Raw genomic sequence first — 21,495 nt, forward strand, 5'->3', positions numbered from 1 at the left:
CAATGAATGAAAAGTATTCAGCCCTGGCTGATTGCATTCCATCGGTTTCAAGGTCATAGCAGCATTCTGAGGAATTTTCATTAGTTCTTACCCTTTCTAATCCCTACAACTTCCACCCTGAACTGCTAAAAGCTACTTATCCAACTTCTTGAATGATGATTTTTTTTTGTATTATCAAGTCGGCAAATCCCGCAGCACAAAACTCAAAGCCCAAGTCTTACCCATGGCTGCTGCCACTTGACTGAGCTTCTGCTTTAGAATAATGGAAATATATCATGAATGTGCTGCAAGTTGATGCGAAATCAGTTGTTAATTTTAAATCTGAAATAGAAAAAAATTTTTGTTAAGCAAGTGTGCTGTGGGAGATGGACCAAAGACAGGTACACAGATCAGCCATAATCTCATTGAATGGTAGTACAGACTCAAGGGGCTGAAGGGATGACTCCTTTTCCTAGTGCCATTCAGCTCTTCTTATTAGGCAAGTCCTTGAAACCAAGGATGATATTTTTTAATTCCTGGAGTTGTGGCTCCTGAGGTTTCGAAACAGTCCACTGCTGGATCCGCACACCCGTCTGCAGGCGGGGTGAGTTTTAAGAGCCGGGAGTGTGGAATGCTCAGGTTTTCAGATCTTCCTTCTGCTCTTTGCGCTCGATCGCTACCTGGTCCTATTGATTGGCACCTTCTCCAGTTTCGATAGCTTTGACAGCTCCAACTTCTCCTCTCACCCTAGTATCCAAGGGCCCACAAGTACCTTCCAGGTGAAGCAACACTTCACCTGCACTTCCAAGAATCTAGTCTACTGCATTCGCTGCTCACAATGTGGTCTCCTCTATATTGGGGAAGTGAAGCATAGACTTGGCAACTGCATCGCAGAACATCTACATTCTGCTCGAAAAAAAGACCCTGAACTATCTGTTGCTTGCCATTTCAATGCACCACCTTGCTCCCTGGCCAACATCTCTGTCCCCAGCTTGCTGCAGTGTTCCAGTGAAGCCCAACACAAGCTGGAGAAACAACACCTCATTTTCCGCTTGGGGACCCTGCAGCCCTCCGGACTCAATATTGTGTTCAATAATTTTAGGACCTAAACACCCCATGTCCCAGCTCCCCCCACCCCACACATCAGACCTTGTTATGACATAGCGTGCCACTACACACCCCCTGTTGTTAGTCGCTAATAGTCCCCATTAACAACTATTCACCCTCCCACCCTGATCGTTAGCAACTCCTTTGTCTGTCCAACTGTCTTTCTCTTTGGGCTCTATCCTATCATTTACACCCTACCCCACCCACCTCCCTATTTTCTGCATATAAACTGACATTTTCCCAGCTACCATCAGTTCAGAGGAAGGGTCACTGGACCCAAAACGTTAACTCCGTTTTCTCCTTCACAGATGCTGCCAGATCTGCTGAGCTTTTCCAGCAACTTTGTTTTTGTTGCAGTTTCAATAGTCTTGGCTAAGAGATTCCCATGAGTCAGTGGGCATAATGTATTTTTCAGGTTGGCTTTGACAACCTCCTTGAAGCTTTTGTTTCTGCCTTCCTGGTAATCACTTGTCATGACAGAGCTCAGAGTAGAGAGGTAATTTTGGAAAACTTTGTCTCGGACATGCAAGACGATGTGGACTGCCTGAGGCAGCTGATTGACTGTAACCATGGCTCAATGCTGGGGATCTTGGTCTAAGAGAGGACACTGATATTGGAGAGCTGATCCTGCCAAAATGTGTCGGATTTTGAGGAGGCCTCACTGATATTTCTCTCAGGATTTGAGGTATCTCCTGTACATTGTCCATGTCTGACGCTGACAGAGGGCAGGTGACACTGCTGCCCTGCAGACTGTGAGCTTGATGCTAGGTTTGACATTCTTGTCATCAAACACTCTGTAATACAAATGGTCAAAGGCTGCACTCACCACTGGAGGTGATGTCAGGTATGATGAAGGTGTGAGAATTGATCCACGTTGTTCAGTGTCTCACCATGGGTCTAGTCAGGGGACAATGATGTTTAGTGGAGGCAAGTGTGTGGAGAATCCTTGTCTTCCACTTTTTCACCTCAGGCCCAATCTCTCATATGCTTCGGTGAATGGCTTGACAACGGTTTGAAGCTCAGTCTCTGAGTATGTACAAATCCTGTGTACTGCAGCTCCATGACAAAGGTGTGGATTTTAATGTGGTCAGACATCCTGAGGTGGTTCTCAGGAATGTCATTAAACAAAATTTGACATCCAGTCACTTAAGGAAACATATGGATGGGGGCAAAGGTTTGGCTAAAGGTGTTATTTTGGTGGAGTCTCTTACATGAGGAGAGTATGTTAGAAAAGAGAGAGAAGGGAATTCCAGAGCACAATCCAAGGCTAAAAGGAAGGAAATGATTTTAGCTGTCAAAATTCAGATATTCCATCATTTATGTAAATGGTCGGTTAAATTCAGTTTTAATTCAATTGTAGATTTAATTGGGAATTTTGTTGTATTGTTGTATGAACCATCCATACAAAGGCATGCCACACAAAACAGGGCTTGCAGGAAAAAAACACCTTGGATTGGTTACTATAGCAACAATAACAGCAATTCAGAATCTGTAGCACTAGAACAAAAACTTGAAATGAAACTGAAGCATGGCTTTCTCGTGGTTGCTCAGCAACAATAGAGCAGATTGAGGAGCTAGTGAGCAACTGTGATACAGCCTTTGTGTGAAACAGATAGAGGAACAGCTATGTGATTAGAATGTAGATTGACAGAAAGAAAGCAGGCTGAAATTATGGTGTAGATTCACTTAAATACTGGCTGAGGCTATGATCTGACTCCAACTGGCATCCATAGGAGGCACTGGGATCATTTAACCGCAGCATATTTTTAACAAGTTAGGGGGAAGATGTAATAATTATATTAATTTTCTTTAGAGCCTTGCTCCATTTACCTCATCGTTCGCCTCGCCTCCACCACCCACAGGGCCTCTTGCCTGTTCTTTCTCGATTCACTAGTTTTGGCTGTCTTCCATTTTTTTTTTCTAGTTGTTGCGTTCATTATTCCTGACAGTTCTGCAAATCCTGTCTAAAAGCAGTGGGAACAGACAACACTGAGCTGTGCCTATCCTCTGGCAACCCACTCCCTCCTCACCCAGCTCCCACTGAAACACAAAGTGGACCGTGTGAGACAACAGGATATTCTTCTGTGTGCAGGAATCAGTGCTCTGGAATTCCCTCAATATACCTCAGAATCTCTTGTGTCAAATGTTCCTTCAAACCTGTGGGCAGGATTTAATGGACCTCTGCTCAGGGTTTGTAGGTGCTGGGAGGCTGGGTACCACTAAATTAACAAAGTGGACTTCTCACCTTACTCATGTGTGTACCCACCCTCACTTTCACCAACCCCTGACTTTCTGCACTTTTAATGGATGAATTTGGGCAGTCGCACTCTAATATTGATCCATTAGTGATTACTTAAAAGCCACATTCTGGTGGAAGTTAAGAGCAGGGGCCCTCTTTCAGCACTAGAACCCCAAGGAGAATATTATTGGATCCTCTCTCTTCCCTGCCGGCCTCTCCATGAAGAGCAAAGCCATCCGCGTGATTCGTACCCCATCTACAGCCTTAAACGTTAATCTCCTCCAATACTGGCCCATCAAGGCTGTAGTGTGTACCATCTACAAGATGCAGTGAAGCAAGTGCATTTTTGCAATTGACCAAGCCAATAGAACATTGTGTCTGTTGTGAGGAGGACCTTTCTCAGAGACCTGCTAACCAGCAATCTGGACAGAGCAGTGATTATTGCTCAGCTGGAAGGAAATGCCAAGTTAGGGGGCAATGGGAAGGGAGGTGCGGTTCTAAATTCATTCGGGAGATGGGGCATCACTAACAATGCCAGCATTTATTTCCCATCCCTAAATGTTCTTGGTGAGACAGTAAGCTGCCTTGAGTCACTGCAGTCCCAGCATAGGTACACCCTCAGCACTAACAGAAAGGGAGTCCCAGGACTTTTCCCCAATGGCACTAAATGAATGGCAGTATTTTAATTCTAAGTGAAGAATCTTATTAATATGCAGTGATACTTTTAGGTGGTGGTGCCCCCATATGCTGCCTCTCTCCTAAGTGGTTAATTTATGGTTTAGTGAGATTCAATCGAAGGAGCTTCGGCAACTTGTTGCACAGCATCTCGTAGATTGTACATACTGCAGTCATGGTGGGCCACTGTTGCGGGGGGTTAACGTTTAGGTTGGAGATGGGGTACCAGTTGTATGGACTGCTTCGCATCTGATAGCTTTGGTCTTTTCAGGTGTTTTTAAGCAAATGGACAGCATTCCATCAGACCATTGGTTTGTGCCTTGGAGATTGTGGACAGGCATTGGAGAAAATAAGGACATAAAGCACTTGCCACAGAATTCCCAGGCTTCTGACCAGCTCATGTAGCCATGCATGTGGCTGATTCATTGATGCTTCTGGCCAGTGAGTGACCCTGACTTGGCAATAGGCCAGCACTGCTAATACCATTGATTGAGGGATGTCATTGGATTTTCTCTTGTTGAGTGCAACTGTAAAGTTCATGTTCGGAAAAAAAAACCTCTTTACAGTATAAGAGATGAAAAGGTGTAGAGATGAGTGAACACAGCAGGCCAAGCAGCATCAAAGGAGCAGGAAACCTGGTGTTTTGGGTCCGAACCCTTTTTTTCTGAAGAAGGCCCCAGACCTGAAATGTCAGCTTTCCTGCTCCTGTAATACTGCTTGGCCTGCTGTGTTCATTTGGCTGTACACCTTGTTATCTCAGATTTTCCAGCATCTGCATTCCTTCTATTACTTTACAGTAGTTTTGTTTGGCTTCACAGCCTCATATTCAATTAGCCACCCCATGGAGAAGCAACCCCACTCACTGGCTGGTATTGACACCATGAACCCAAAGTGGTCATATCAGAGTGAGTTGCAAGCTTACAATGTCATATCATCATCCACCCAAGTCGGTTTCCTAATTCACAACTGTTTTCATACAGAGCAACGCCACTGCTTTTGTATAGAGTGCTTTTTCTCAATTTAATCATTCTGCTTTTTTCTTGGTAGGCCCATGTTGCTTTTGTCAGAACATATTTGGGCTACCTACTTTGTCATGAATGCCTTTCCTGTTAAAATTATGGGTAATTATCAAAAGTATAACCTTTGCACATGTTTCTGAAATAATCTGTGGGAATCAAAAATATTTTTGCATGAGTAAATACACTTGGAGGTAGTGACGTGGGCTCACAGACGTTTTATCACGCAGCAGGACTTACGTGAGACATTTGATTTCCATCACTTGACTCTTGAAATTTGTGTGAACCTAACTCAGAATGATGCACACACTGGACATTATTAATTTGTTCCAAACAGGGTGGATTTTTTTCTCAACTTGAAGCCATTGGGTTATTTGGCACAAATCTCAGAGCTTTTCTTGGTGTAGGTGGCCTGAGAACCACTAAAATTGCCATTTTATTGAGATGCCTAACAGACAAAGGCTAGTGTCATACTCCATTTAATGTTGCCGTTTCCAACCAGAATGATACAAGGAAGCACAGAGGGGAAGGAATGAAATTGTCCATTTCTTTTCTTGTGGCATTTTCTTAATTCCACAGCCGTGAGCTCCCCAAGAAGATAATGTATTAAAGGCCGCATCCACATTGAATACCAACCAAGTGTGATTGACAAGGGAATGCTCAGTCAACCAGCTTTTCTGCAGCAACATGCAAGATATTCAATACCACCTGGTACAAATGAATCCATTTAATTGGCACTCCACCTTAAGCAACAATCAACACCTTCAATGCATTGTTTCTCCAGTGTGTGCCATCTACATGATATTGTGTAGCAATGTGCCAAAAATATTTTTGTACCAACTCCCAAACCTGCAGTTTCCACCATCTAGAACAGCAAGGCGAGTAGGTGTATGGGAACACCATCACCCTAGTTTGCTAAAACTCAAACCGTCCTGAGCTGAAGGCATGTTGCTATTCCTTCATTGTCCACGTGTCAAGATCCTGAAGACCCTGCCTAACATCTGTGAGGGAGGAGTGGTATCAGAAGGAGACCTTGCGTCACTCCCTCTGGGCAACTAGGAATGGGCAGTAAATGCCAACTTTATCACCAAAGCCCACATTCTAACATTGAATAAAAAAAAGTTGATTTAATGTAACTCTGGCTCGTTATGCTGTGATGCTTTGACTTGTTGGTATGCAAATGAGGAATAACACTTAAGTTCATGTTTTGCCTTTCCCTGCTGATGGTTAGGAACAGGAGCCACAAGCAAACTTGACAACTCTTTGAGTTTTTGCAATGGTTGCCAGTTTTATCAGAAGGCTAATGGTTCCTTGTTATGGAGTGCTTAGCAAGATAGCTCACAGACCAACATGGATATCAAATACTGGTTAATCCTGGCAGCACTGTCACTGGCTACACTGATGATTAAGAGTAAAGTATGAGCAGGAAGAGTATCATTTGGCAGTCGGTGTATTCCTGTGCTCCTACTGGGTGGTCACAGGTTGCAGTGAGCTGATGTTAGAAATTTAGTGCAAAATAGTGACCATTTCCAATCCAGACTTCTTTGGAACATGCCTTCCATGGAGAGCTAAATTTAGTCCCTCTAAACGGTTACTGCGGACTCCAAGGAGTTAATGATTTTGTCTAAGCTTGGCTTTTAGTATGTGAGCAAATTGAACACAGATGGCAGTGAGGTTCCTGAAGGAAAATTAGCTTCTGTTTGGACACATATATGTATGTTGTGGTAGCTCTTAATTCCTTGGAGTGTAGATTTGCAGGAATACCCTCTGATGTGTACATTGTGCCGTTGTTATTCCAGTTAACTCCGCAGGTGTGAAGTCACCATTACAGTAATGGGTTTGATGTTGCCAACTCTGGCAAGATGTATTGCTGGAGACTTTATTGTATGACTTTTCACTTCCAACTGCCCAGTCCAGTCAAATGGCTTTTAATCCTGAGCCAAATTATTATATCTAGTGAAAGAAGCATTTTTAAAAATGTCTATATGATAATTTTCTCTAAAATTTCTTGTAGCAGAGAGAGAGAGAGAGACCGAGAGAGAGTGTCGCTGCTGCTATTGTACTGGATTCCTATTTGACTTGAGCCATGTACTGGAGTAATTTGATACTTTACACAACAGCAGATCTTTTCCTGTTATTGTCAAGTTTTTTTGTCTGTTACTATCTTTTAACTAAATCAACAGTGCATTACTTGATTTAATGAGAGGGTGTTTGGGAAATGACTGCAATATTCTATCGCTAAGGGATAAATCTTCAGAGTTTGTAGTTGTTGCCCAAGGGCCTTGCTAAATGGGAAGATGTATTGGACAATTAGGTGTGGAGATTACTGCACTCAATCCAATTTTCTGCTCATAAAAATTAATGGCCGGTAAAGCTGGAGGGCTGTGAATTGATGTACTGCTTTGTATAGCAAATAGTCTCAGAAACCATGCTGTCATGCAAGGCTGTATAATAAGTTTATAAGATACATCCATTTTCTTTCCTGATCTTTTCTGAGACTAAAAGAAGAATGAGGGGCTGGAAACAGAAGGATATCTCATTTGGTCATTAAATACATAGGAAGATATAGCAATCATGTACTGCACACGAGGATTGCCTTGACAAGATGTACAATGTGCAGCCAGGTATGGTCAGATACTGAGCATGGGAAAGTTGGGAAGAAGTTTATTCCTTTATGAATGAAAGTTTTGACTTAGGCAGAAATGGTTCTTTGCTCCACTTTTACAAAGTTCACAACCTGGAACTGAACCTACCTTTCATCCTCTATAGGAAAATACAGCCTAATTACTTCCAAGCTCTGATTTGCCCTACAGAAATATTGTCTGGACCAGAAAGGAATTATAGCTTCTCATGCAACTTTACGGTGAACACAACTCAATAATAAGAGAAGTATTTATTCTTTAATGTGGGGAAGATAGGAAAACATCTCCTAAATGCTGTAAAGTTATATTTGATTCTAGTAAAAATGTTTGGAGAACAGGCTATTCTGCTAGCCTTCAGTTTCAGGCCAGCTTCTTCAGGTTTCTTCAGGTCAGCTACAGGCACAATAGCAATTTTTGTTTCCCATTTCTGACTGTTCTTCAGACTTTGTCTCTTATTCCTTTAGCAGCCAATGTTTACCACATCCTGGTCTTGTAGCTGACGACAGATTCCAATCAGTATTGCTCACTGTATTCTCTCCCATGGGTGCTAAGCAAAAGCAATCATGCAGTTTGATTTCACCCAAGGTCGTAGTTCTGGTGTTCATTCCTTTATTTTTAAGAAAATTCCCTCTTTTACTAAACCTAACTTTTTAAAAAAAATTCAGGTACTACAAGTTTTATAAGGAAAAGTTCAAAATGCTTCAGTGTAGATGGCCAAAGCTGTGTTGTCAGGCTACTGCAGCTGCCACGGCGAAAATTATTTTGTGATTTACTTCAACCTTCTCCTAGAATTTGAATTGTTGGTTTCTGTGTGTGTGCTCTTGTGTAGCTGCATGATGATACTGTTATGTTTTGAGCCTTTGAGATGAAGTAATATTTTAGTTTCTGTAACTGAATTAATTAACTGTGAAACATTGGAATTGGTTGAAACCAAAGCAACAGAACAACAGTCGAGAACAAAAGACCACTGGGCTATTTGAAATCTTACCTAGCCCTCTGGCTGTTGCAGTGTAGAAAACAGTGGCATTTTTCTTAAGTCTGGTGGAGTTTTCCCCTCCATAATTCTTGCTGACGAATGATTTCAAACATTTAACTGATCTCCCAATATCAGATTTCACATAAATGTTGGATAAGTTAAATTCTTGTCCTGACATTGGTTCACTTACCCTGCTGTGGAGGACACTGTCTCTTTTTGTCTAACTAGATTTACATATGAGGGTGAACAGCTACAATACATGTGCCTACAATATTGGCATTTTTGGGATGAAACTATGCAGTTAAAACAAAGAGGAAAGGACCATTTCGTCCACTGAATTAGAATGTAAGCATTAAACAAAGCAGTCCACTTGAATGGCTCCCCCATCCATCATGAACACTCACGCCCACTGCCTCAAGCAGGATGCACTACCTACAATTTCCTAAAGGTTTAATAACAGGATCTCCAAATCTCATGATCTTTGTCACTTGGAAGTTAAGGGTAACAGGAGCAAGGGAACAGCACCACCTACAAGTTCCCCCTCAAAGCAAATGCCATCCTAACTTGGAAATGTATTGCCGTTTCTTCACTACTGCCAGGTCAAAGTCCTGGAACTCTTGACCGAATAGCCCTGAGCAAGATTATCATGCAAAGTGCATAAGTTCAAAAAGGCACCTTACCAACACTTATTCAGGGCCAGTTAAATACGGACAGTCTATGAACGAATGAATATTTTAAAAATGGTAATGACATAATTACATTTTCTACATAGCCATCTTCTTCTTTTTGTTTGAAGTTGCTGCTTGCACTGAAAAAAAGTTCAACTCATTGGTACCCCTCAAAATGTAGACCACCAGCATGAATGTACCTTGACACGGAGGGCCTCAATTAAATCCAACAGTACCTCACCAAAATACCCCACTTGCCTGTGCTTGCAACACCCTGACACATACCAAACTGCACACGCTGCACACACACCAAACTGGGGACACTGAAACCAGCTGCAGCTGTGCCCCGGTTGAAACCAACTAGCTCAGCACAGACTGAAAAGCTACCTTGCAATGGTTTAGATCTGCTTGGTGTACCATGAATTGGGTGCCACACCCTGCATCTAAGGTGTCATGGCAGCAGCATTGCAATGAAAGGTGCCAGTGTGCTCCAAAGTGCACAGTTGGAGTGTAGACTTACTCTAAGTGAGGTGGAGATGTGCCATGGGTGTGTGGTGAGGCTGATACATGTCCGATGCCAGCTTCCGTGGAGGGAGGCTGGAGGCAGTCACTACCAGTGGAGCATGCCCTGAGACACTGGGGACCGCTGTCCAAAATGGAGTCACCAGGTACCCCCTGACTTACACAACATGAACTGTTACCGTCTAGTTTCAATCAGTGTGTGGGAGATTAGAAAACTTAGGTGAGATGACGTACTAATGGCAGTGCTGAATAATGCAAGAATCTTCATAAACAAGATTCCCGTCTCGCTGTTTAGAACTCGGTTGCAGAATTGAACCTTTTTTCTTGATGTCAAGAGTCTTATTTATTTGATTTTTCCAAATTTTCCCAGTGGAGTCGCCATTGCCCATGTTGTTCAGGAGCCCGAAAGGTTCCGTGTACCATTTCGTCTCCTGTCTTTCTGTGCTAATCCTGAGTTACTCACAGTAGTATCCTAGAGTTTAATCTTCCTGTAGACTTCAGGACAGTACCAGCAGGCCTGGACGTGGGGTGCCCTTGGAGCAGAATGTGATGAAAGATTTCTCCATAATGCTGGACCATCCTGAGGCAGTAAAGCTCCAAAGTGTGGCACTATGGCTAACTGCTTTGACTGAAGATTACTGAGACACGTTGCAGTAATGTGAATTAAGAAGGAAGAAAACAGGAGCAGGAGTACGCCCTTCAGTCCTGCTCTGTCATTCAGTATGATCATGCTTATCATCCAACTCAGTATTTTGTTAGCGAGTTTTGAGAAGATTTGTAGCTCAGGTTGAGTTTCTGGATGTGAGTTTGCTCACTGAGCTGGAAGGTTAGTTTTCAGACGTTTTGTCACCATTCTAGGTAACATCATCAGTAAGCCTCCGACGAAGCAGTATTTTGTCTCCACTTTCTCCCCACACCCCTTGATCCCTTTAGCCTTAAGAACTATATATAAGTCATATTGAAACTTTCAATGATTTGGTCTCAACTAGCTTCTGCGGCGGAGAATTCCATAGGATCACCACTCTCTGGGTGAAGGAATTGTTTCTTATCTCAGTTCTAAATGGCCTAACCTATATCCTTAGAGTCTGTGACTCCTGGTTCTGAACTCCCCAGTCATTGGGAATATCCTTACTGCATTTATCCTGTCTAGTCCTGCTAGAATTTTCTAGGTTTGTATGAAACTCTCCCCCTTATTCTTCTAAACTTAAATGCATGTACTCTTAATTGATCTAGTCTTCATGTGCCAGTCCAGCCATCTCAGGAATAATCCTGAAATAACTCTACATGAGCAAAGGTCACTTGTGGACAGCATCACAACCAAAGTTCTACCATTCAGGCACAAAGCTCAAAACCAAAAGAATAGAATGCTCAGAATATTCAAAGTCATGACATTGTAAACTTATCAAAGATTAGGCTCACTTTATGGTGACCGACAGCCATTAGGCAGTCTCAGAATTGACTTATCAGAACAATAATGTAAGTAGCAAGGTGACTTGATACATGAATTAATGTCAGTCTCACTTCCTTCAGCTCAAGCAACAATAACTCGTGGTAATTGAGTGAAAAGGATTTCTTTCCCATGGGAAGCATTGAATAAGCCTCACTGGATTTACCATCTGGAGTATTTCATTTCATTTGATTCTGATCCAGAAAATGTTTCCATTTGTCTGCCTCGAATAACATGGTCATAAGACTTAACCTGAGTGTTTTGTGTCTTTGCTTTTGCGGTTCTTCTGATAGTTTTATTAAACTTAGTGAAGCAAGATTGGGTGAGCACCTTTGCTTGTTTCTTCTGTGAGTGATAGAGCTGGATTGCCCTGCCTACACCTATGCTAAGGGCTTTAGTGTGGAGAAAAAAGGCAATGATATGGAAATTCCTTGTGATTGCCCTTGCTTGATATCAGAGATGTGGCAGAAACCTCATCTGAGTCCCCAATCGATGGGGACAATAGCTCTGAGACAATTCTGTATGGGAACCACATCATTGATCTTCCATCTCTCAAATGAGATGTTAAACCAATAACCCATTCACCATTCAGATGAATATGGAAGATCCCATGGTGTTTTTTTTTGAGGAGGGCAGGGGAGTTCTTTCTTGGGTCTTGGGCTATATTTTGCTTTCACCCACATCAGTAAAATAAATAATCTGGTCACTATCAAGTGCAATTTGTGGGAGCTTGCTGTGTGCAAATTGACTGCTGCGTTTCTTCGATTCAAACAGTGAGCACACTTTAATTTGCTGGAAAAGTGATTTTGGGATGTCTTGAGATTGTGAAAGTGTCATTTTTTTTTCTTTATTTCTTCAGCCCATTGTAAGTGGATGTCTCTGAAGCATCTCCACATTGTCAGTTAGAACACTTCCACAGTAAATAATTGCAAATAGTGAGGAATTTTGGTCAGGGGACCAGAAGAATTCCTGCACTTCTTCAGCACTTTACTGTGACAGTATATGCATAAACTCAACCTTTAACATAGGAGAATGTTTCAACTGCAATATGAAAACAAATGGGGCCTGAATCACCAGAAGAGGGACAAACAGGTCCCCAATTTGAGAATCTCAGTGCTACACCCGGCTGTTGAAACATTAATGGTCAATAAGAATGGAGTCTAGCTTGTGCCCCCATATGCTGGAACACCATTTTTCTGTTCACTTCTTTTTTCATGGTCGTCCCTGATTGAACAGTGACTGCTAGGCCACCCCAAAGAACAGTTCAGAGTCAATCACATCACAGTAGGTCTGGAGTCACATGAATGCCAGATTGGATTAGGTTGGCTGAGTTCCTTCCCTTAATGGACATAAGTGAATTTGTGTAAGATATCTTAACACATAAGCCAATGGTATTAACATCGAATTTATGTACAGCTTTACTGAGCAAAAGACAAGTGAGAGATGTACAAAGGGAAAAGAAAATATAACAGCAAACTAACCAGATTGTAAATGCATCTACGGATGTGTAGAAAGGAAGCGATTAGCAAATGTGAGTCCATTAGAGGCAGAGACAAGAGAAATTACGATGAGGTATAAGAAAATGACAGAGGGTAAACAAATACTTTGGCGGAATCTCACCAGGCACTGAGCTAATTAGGCTATGGCGAGATGAGTGGCTGAATCGGGGGAGATATTTGAGGTCCATCTTACCACAGCTTATACATTTTTCTCAAGTGGTGTGGTGAGATTCCTGCTCGCCAGTGGCAAGTTCCCAACTGATAGTCATTATTGTTTGTAAAATGCCTTATTAACAGCCCAACTTGCCATGGCTTTCAATCTTACCAAATTCACAGTGGGAAAGACACATCATGAAGGCAGAAATGTGTTCTTCCTTTCACTTTGGGGTGACCTCGAGGTGATCACAGTCAGTATCCTCCCCTTATTTGGGGTGAGGAGTCAAATAACAGGCAGCACACTATCCATTCTCAGTCTTTCTGCTCTGTTGTAACCTTGTCAAGTGAGAAGGAGGCAGCTATTACAGAAGATAAAAGTGGGTGGAACAGTTAATATCATGGGTGTAGGCGGGGAGGTGTCCAGAGCGAGTGTTCTAAGTCTGCGCAGAAGGCATGCAGGGTCAGTGATATTGGGAGATGTGGTTGGTGAAGGCAAATGAAGAAGATTTTGCAGCAACACAGAGTGGTAGAGCATGAGCCTTGGTAGAAGTTGGGTCCAATAGCAGTGATAGAGTGAGTGAGAGATTGAAACAGGTGGCACTTAACCTGGGGAAGTGGAACAGGGCACTGGCCGTCATCCTACAGTATTGGCATTCCTGCAGATGGCTGAGAACTGTGTTACCCTGTTGCAGTGCAGCTGCATTAATTGCTGTTTGAGCCATGGTGGTGTTTATCAACTCTGAACCCTGCCCATTCTTACCACATGCTGTTTCCAGAATGATTTCTCATTGATACCCTGGAATTCACCGATGTCCCTTTGCTAAGATACAGTGAGAAAACTCTCTGACCCTCAATGTGACAATCACTCTGCTGAACTTGACATGACTCACACTTAGCCAAAAGAAAGGTAAGATTCAGCCTGATGGATCTGCCTTCATGGTAAAATTTGTAAAAACCATTCTGTAATATTAATGAACCAAGAATCTAACAAAAATGAGGAACTTAAAAAGCAAAGTATGAGTGAAGAAATCATACTGGAGAAATTAATGGATGAAAAGTTGATAAACTTCCGAGACTGGATAACTTGCTTCCTAGAATTCTGAATAAGGTAGTTACTGAATAGCGAAAACATTAGTTTTGATTTTGCATAATTCCCTAGGTTCTAGAAAGTTCTCTGTTTATTAGAAGGTGGTGAACAAAATTCTGCCATGAAAAGAAACCAAAGATAATATGGGGAACAATAGGTTCGTTAACTTGGCAGTACGAGCAAGGGAAGTGCTAGGATCCATTATGAGAGATATAATGGGATACTTAAAATCATGCAATATGATTAGGTGGATCTAGTATAGATTTTTGAAAGGGAAATCACGTTTCACAAATGTATTAGAGGTTTTTCAATGTTGTAAATAGTGGAGTAGACACAGGGGAATTTTCAAAAAGCAGCAAGTAGGAAGGTGGCAGCTTTCCAAGGAAAGTTTGAGCTGTGATGGCCAATGTGTGTAAAGCACCATCTGGTTTATCTGAGGAGCTGTGATGGCCAATGTGTGTAAAGCACCATCTGGTCTATCTGAGGAGCCTTCGGATATGATGGTCTTTGTTGTAAGTACTGTGGAGGGAGATAACGGGCTGGGAAGGTGCATAATTGTGGCAGGGGGATGGGGGTGGGAGTTGTTTCTGCTTCCTCTTGGCCCTCTTCTTGGTCAGTTGAGCTTTTCATTCCTGCTGATGTCTTCCAATGACCTTTCAGTCAGCCTCCAGAGATCACCGCCATGAGTGACTATTAACATTGTCATTGTCAGTGTCACATGCACTAACTTCATATTGGATTTCCAGTTGTTCTTTAACAGAGGATTGGATGTTTAGGAGGTTGTGTCCCTGTGCCCAGTTCATAATACAAAGGTTCTTTGGATATGCGGCTGCCATTCAGCTGATGAATATGGTTGAGCCCCTAATGATGGCTTATCCTGTCTATGCTGATAGAATTAGATCACTGTAGGACCTCTAATTTGGTGACTCTGACATGCGAAAAGAAGTAAGGGCATGTCTGAGATAGCAAAAGTGGAAACTGTTCTTTTCTCTTGCCTAGAAACATTCGCCAGGTTTTACTATACAGAGGAGTGCACTAAGATTGCAGGCTTGGTAGACCTGCAGAATGGAGTTCTCAGTCAGTTTGCTGCTGTTCCACACTCTCTTACCCTATGTGTACGTTACAATTGCAGCATTGGTGATGTGTGTGCTGATTTTAGCATCATTGACAGACTGCTAGTGATTGTGGAGTCTAACTGCATGAAGTTACCTACATCACTCCAGTGTCACATAAAACTATCACACAAAATTATGACTTGTGAGCCAGGCTAATATATTAGCACGGATTGAGGATTGGTAAACGGACAGAAAACAGACAGTAGGATTCAATGAACCATTTTGTATGTTATAGTGGAGTGTCACTAGGAACAGTACTTGGGCATCAGCTGTAACAAGATGATGGTGTGATGTATCCAAACTGCTAAATAACATTATGCTCATTGGCAGAGTAAGCTATGAGGGGGTGAGAAGACTACAAATAGATATAGGTTGAGTGAGTGGGCAAAAATACAGCAAATGGAATGTTATGTGGGAAGTACACAGTTATGCACTTGAATCAGAAACAAAAACAGAATATTTATAGAACAGCGACGAATTCAGAAAACTAGCAAAACTGGAATCAGTTTGTATTGCGGGAAAATCTCTCCACAGGTTGGAGTCATACCTGGCACGTAGACAGTTTGTTGTGGTTGTTGGTCAGTCATCTCAGCTCTAGGACATCTCTGCAGGAATTCCTCAGGATAATGTCCTAGGCCCAACCATCTTTAGATCCTTCATCAGTGATCTTCCCTCAATCATAGGGTCAGAAGTGGGATGATTTCGCCACGTTCAGCACCATTCACAATTCCTCAGATACTAAAGCAGTCCATGTCCAACTGCAGCAAGCCCTCATGTTTTGAGTCCAGTCTGACTCTTCCACTTGCAGCTTGGCTAATAGATGAGTCCAGCTACATCAGTTTGAAGGGAACAGTCATGTGGTGAAAAGAAGGAGATAAATGGGAGCTGGTGGGAAATGGCAAAAAATGCAAACTAATAAAGGCCAGAAAAAGCCAACGTCTGCAGAGAAGACTTGTCACGGAACAACATTTCTTTCTCTTTACAGATTTATGAATAACATTCAGGCTTGGGCTGGAAAAAGGCAAGTGAAATTTATGTGATACAAATGTAGGAAATGACTATCTTCAACAAAAGAACTCTAACCATCAACCCCTTGTATTATCATCACTGAATTACCCCACTACCAAAATCTCAGGAATTACCATTGACCAGAAACTACTTCCATCTGCTCTGTGGCTACAAGAGCAGATCAGAGCCTAGGAATCTGTAGCAAGTAGCACATTTCTTGACTTCCCAAAGCCTGTGCACCATCTATAGGCACATGCCAACAGTGTGATGGAATACTCCCTACGTGCCTGATTGGTGCAGCTCCAACAACACTCAAGCTTGGCACCATTCAGGACAAAGCAGCCTGCTTGTTTGGCACCATATCCACAAACATTCACACTTTGCACCACCAATGTTCAGTTAGAACAGTGTGCACTATCTAGAATATGCATAATATTAACTTACCCATGTTCCTTACACAACACCTCCTAAACACTTCTGTCTAGAAAAACAAGGGCAGCAGACAAATGGGAATCTGCCCATTCCCTTCTAAGCTGCTTACCATCCTGACTTGGAAATGTATCACTGTCCCTTCACTGTCGCTGAGTCAAAATCCTGGGACTGACCCCTTAATGGCATATGGGGTACACAAGCAGCAATTCAAGAAAGCACCTTACTTGCTACTGAAGGGCAGCTGGGGAGGTGCAGTAAATACTGACTCAGCCAGAAATTTCCACATCCTATTAATGAATATAAAATAAATTTAAGGTACCTGGGTGCTTTTGCATATAAATCACAATAGGTTAACATGCATCAGCAAACCATTTTAGACATTTCAAAAAGGAGATCAGGGCACAGGAGAGAAAATGTCTTAGTGCATCCATATAGGATCTTGGTGAGACCATACTCCATGAGTATTATGGACAGTTTTGGTCTTCTCTCCAATGGAAGAATATTCTCCCCTCAGAAGGAGAGCAACAAAGATTCAGAAAACTGATTACTGAGATGGGAGATTTGGCCTACAAATAGAGATTGCAAAGATTAGGCCTACATTTTTTAGAAGTTTGAAGAATCAAAATGAAAAATGGAGCCCATGCAGAGTGGATGCTTGGAGGATGTATCCCCTGGATGGGAAATTAGAACTAGAATTCAGAGTGTCAGTCAGGAGCAGGATGTCAGACTGAGATGAAGAGAAATTTCTTTACTCCAAAAGATGCGAGTGTTTAGAAATCTATTCCCACTGTGCTCTGTGGATGCTCCGAGTTAAGGCCGACAGGAACCAATTTTAACGTACTAAGAGAATAAGAGATATGGGAATGGAAGGGAAAGATGGAGTGAGGAGATCTGCCATGATCTTACTGAATGGTTTGGAAAACTGAAGGGCCTACTTCTGCTATCCTTACACCATGCACCTCTCACCAACAGGAGAATAGGTCATTTATGTTAAAACAGCAAGTTGCTGGAGAAACTCAGAAGGCCTGACTGCATCTTAATGTTTTGTGTGCAGTCTGACTCTTCCACTTGCAGCTCGGCTAACGGATGAGTCCAGCTACATCAGTTTGAAGGGAAAGTCATGTAGTGAAAAGGAGGAGATAAATGGGAGCTGGTGGGAAATGGCAAAAAATGCAAACTAATAAAGGTCAGAAAAAGCCAACGTCTGCAGAGAAGACTTGTCACGGAACAACATTTCTTTCTCTTTACAGATTTATGAATAACAGAGTGCCTGCCAATCGAAGATATGAACCCACAGAGTATGAACATGCGGCAAACTGTGCTACCCATGCAGTAAGTTACCTAATGGTGATGTATCAATGAATGTGCTATAAGCAAATAAAGAAGAAAGATTTTTAGTTAGATGTTGAACTGACAGTAAGTGTACTCTGAAGGGTAGAATCAGCGCTGAAAGAATAGACAGCTCCATCAGGAAACACCTAACTCTTGAAGACAGTCAGGGCTGCACGTGCTGTAAGTTAGAGTCAATAAATGTGGAGCTGGAAAAGCACAGCAGGTCAGACAGCATCAAAGGAGCAGAGATGTCAATGTTTCGGTCCTGACAAAGGGTTTCAGCCCAAAACGTTGGCTTCCCTGCACCTTGGATGCTGTTTGACCTGCTGTGCTTTTCCAGCACCTAATTCTGTGTGGCCGATATTTGAGGATTAGAACCCAACTTAGATATTTGAATCCAGACATACTCGGCCAGTGTTCTTGTTGCCAGCAATGTCAGTGGCACTAATTTTCAAATGAAACATTAAATCAAGACCTAGACTTCGCTCGCAATTGATGTAAAGAATCCCATGGAACTCCAGGAGAGAAAGTTTCCTCAGTGTCCTGGTGGCCAGCAACATGAAAGAACAAATTATCCAGTCATTATTTCGTTGTTGTTTATGACACGTTGGTTGCTGCAATTTCTATAATACTGCAGCGACTACAGTCCAAATAACAAGGGAACTTGGCAATAAAGTGCTTTGGGGTGTCTTGAGATTGTGAAAAGGAGTATCTAATACAATTTCTTTCTTTGTATGCTTGATTCAATAATCCAAAATTTTTTGAAGGTGAAATGTAGAGATAAATGGCAAAATAGGTGAATTTCAAAAATGGTATGTTTTTATGTCAAATAACCCCTCGCGTTTATAGGGCTCCTCCATTTTATTCATTTTAACAAAAATAACAATAGTTCGCAGTTAGGGGCACCAATAAGGAATGCAATAAGCAACAAGGAATGCAATAAGCCCCACTGTTAATATCACTTGTAATATTTAAGATGTTCTTCCTTTCCTCATCTTGACACTACAGGGAGCCGAGGCCCAACATTCATTGCTGTAGCATAGCTGGGCAAGAATTAACAACAGTAATATTTTTAAAGAAAGGGATGACAGCTACAATATAATACCTTTCCACCTCTGTAACCTGAGTTCAAATTAAGCCTAATAAAATAAAAATCTGCACTATTGTTTGTTTAGCAAAATGAATTTGGTTAGTCCAAACCTTGTTCATTGTTATAATGTTATAGCATGTTAACATTATTTTTGTTTTTTTATTTTTTTTTATTAGCTGTTGGCCCAAGAGGGAAAGCATCAATTGATAACTTTAGGTAGAGGTGTCACAGATGGTTGGCTGCTGCTGACAACAGAGAGATAAAGCCTCAGCTTTTTATCTTGCATTCAGGACAAATGCAAAAACTGAATGGTGGAGCAGTCTCAGTTGACTGAATGGCCTAGTTCTGCCTCTTTGTCTTATGGACTTACTCTTTGGTTTCAAACACCTTATTAAGGATTGTTTTAACTTTTTCTCCTCAGTACACCTCCTCCAATCTCTCAACCTGATTGAAGTCACCAATTCCAGTAAATCTCCCCACACCTTCTCCAATTACGTAAAACCTCCATAAGTACTGGCAACCTAAAGAAAAATAAAATAAAAAGGCATTGCATAAAGTAAAATCACAAAGAATGATTGGGGAATCAAATGTATTTGTTAAATTTGCTGACAATTAATGTCAAGGTCACTCTGAACAGATGACCCTTTGGAAAATGTTGTGATGGATGCTCATAGTGCAAAGAAGGTTCATCATTTCCTTCAGGAGGAAAAAGGAGAAAATGGAAGGAAGCAGTTTCTGCTTATCCATACAGTCATTGAAAGCTCATAAAAAATATTAACCTTGATGTGAAATGTGAATTATGCCAACAACGGAATTCTTCATACTTTAGCGATGATAAGTATTAGATTAGATTAGATTCCCTACAGTGTGGAAACAGGCCCTTTGGCCCAACAAGTCCACACCGCCACTTGAAACATCCCACCCAAACCCATCCCCCTATAACCCATACACCCCTGAACACTACTGGCAATTTAGCATGGCCGATCCACCTAGCCTGCACATCGTTGGACTGTGGGAGGAAACCGGAGCACCCGGAGGAAACCCACGCAGACATGGGGAGAATGTGCAAACTCCACACAGACAGTCGCCCGAGGCTGGAATCGAACCCGGGTCCCTGGCGCTGTGAGGCTGCAGTGCTAACCGCTGAGCCACCATGCCGCCCTAAATTATGGTAGCTATCAATTTTGTAGATGTAATATAAAACTTGTTAAGTACAGTGTTTTGATAAAGCAGGATAGTGGGCCATCATATGTCATATTTCAAGAAGTTAAAACCATTTCATTTAAGTTTTTGACTTTTCAGGGTGGGGCAGGTAGGGAGTGTAATGACCTGAATTAATGAGTGGAATCAAATGGCAGGAAATATGTCTGCAATCCAAACTTACAAGACAGTTATTAATCTTTATATTCTTATTCTGGTATTCAGATCTCCTCATGGCATCATATTTCCTTATCCAAACAGCACTTGGAAATTTCAGTTGCCTTTGAACTCTGGCCTCAGCAGTTCGTTTCACTCTAAATTTCCCTTTTTAAGCCTCTTGGTCGTAATCTCCTCCTGTTAGTCATTCCTTACATTCTACCTTTATGACTAAGCTTTTGGACACTGATATTATTAAAATCCTGGGGTGTTGCCATTGACCAGAAACAGAGCTGGTTTAGCAGGATGGTTGTGGTTACTGGAGGTCAATCATCTTAGCTCCAGGACATCTTTGCAGGAGTGTCTCAGGGTAGTGTCCTCAGCCCAACCACCTCAGCGGCTTCGTCAATGACCTTCCCTCCATCATGAGGTCAGAAGTGGGGATGTTCACCAGTGATCGCGCAATGTTCAGCACCATTCACAACTCCTCAGATACTGAAGCCGCCTGTTTTCAAATGCATCAAGATTTGGACAATATCTGGGCTTGGGAGACAAGTGGCAAGTAACATTCGTGCCACACAAATAGCAGGCAATGACCATCTCCAAGAAGAAATAAGCTAACCACCGATCCTTGACATTTAATGGTGTTACCATCACTGAATATCCCACAATCAATATGCTTGGGGCCACCATTGACCAGAAACTCAACTGGCCTCACCCTATAAACACAGTGGCTATAAGAGCAGGCTAGGATACTGTGGTGAGTAACATACCTCCTGACTTCCAAAGCCTGTCCATCATCAGCAAGGCACAAGTCTGTAATGTGATGGAATACTCCCCACTTGCCTAGATGGTCGCAGCTCCAACAACACTTAAGAGGTTTTACACCATCAAGGACAAAGCAGCCTTCTTGATTGGCACCACATGCAAGAAGTTGTTTTTTGGTAGGACAAACCATGGTAGGATTTACACAGTTAATGGCAGGGTCCTGGGGAGTGTTGTCGAATAGAGCAACCTCGGGGTGCAGGTACATAATCCTTTGAAAGTGGCATCATAGGTAGATAGGGTGGTGAAGGTGTTTGGCACTCTTGCCTTCGTCGGTCAGAATAATGAGTACAGCAGTTGGGAAGTCATGTTATGGCTATACAA

General features: G+C 42.2%; 1 protein-coding gene across 3 annotated transcripts in view; it reads left to right on the top strand.

Annotated features, from left to right (window-relative positions):
- Positions 1 to 21,495, top strand: part of mmd2a (monocyte to macrophage differentiation-associated 2a) — a 93,702-nt gene that overhangs the window by 17,716 nt on the left and 54,491 nt on the right. For all 3 annotated transcript variants that reach the window (XM_048552730.2, XM_048552732.2, XM_048552731.2), the window contains exon 3: positions 17,819 to 17,900. In XM_048552730.2, coding sequence (XP_048408687.1) covers positions 17,819 to 17,900 — 82 coding nt within the window. The remainder of the gene's footprint in view (positions 1 to 17,818; positions 17,901 to 21,495) is intronic.

Source organism: Stegostoma tigrinum, chromosome 23 (assembly GCF_030684315.1).
Source record: "Stegostoma tigrinum isolate sSteTig4 chromosome 23, sSteTig4.hap1, whole genome shotgun sequence".
NCBI lineage: Eukaryota > Metazoa > Chordata > Chondrichthyes > Orectolobiformes > Stegostomatidae > Stegostoma > Stegostoma tigrinum.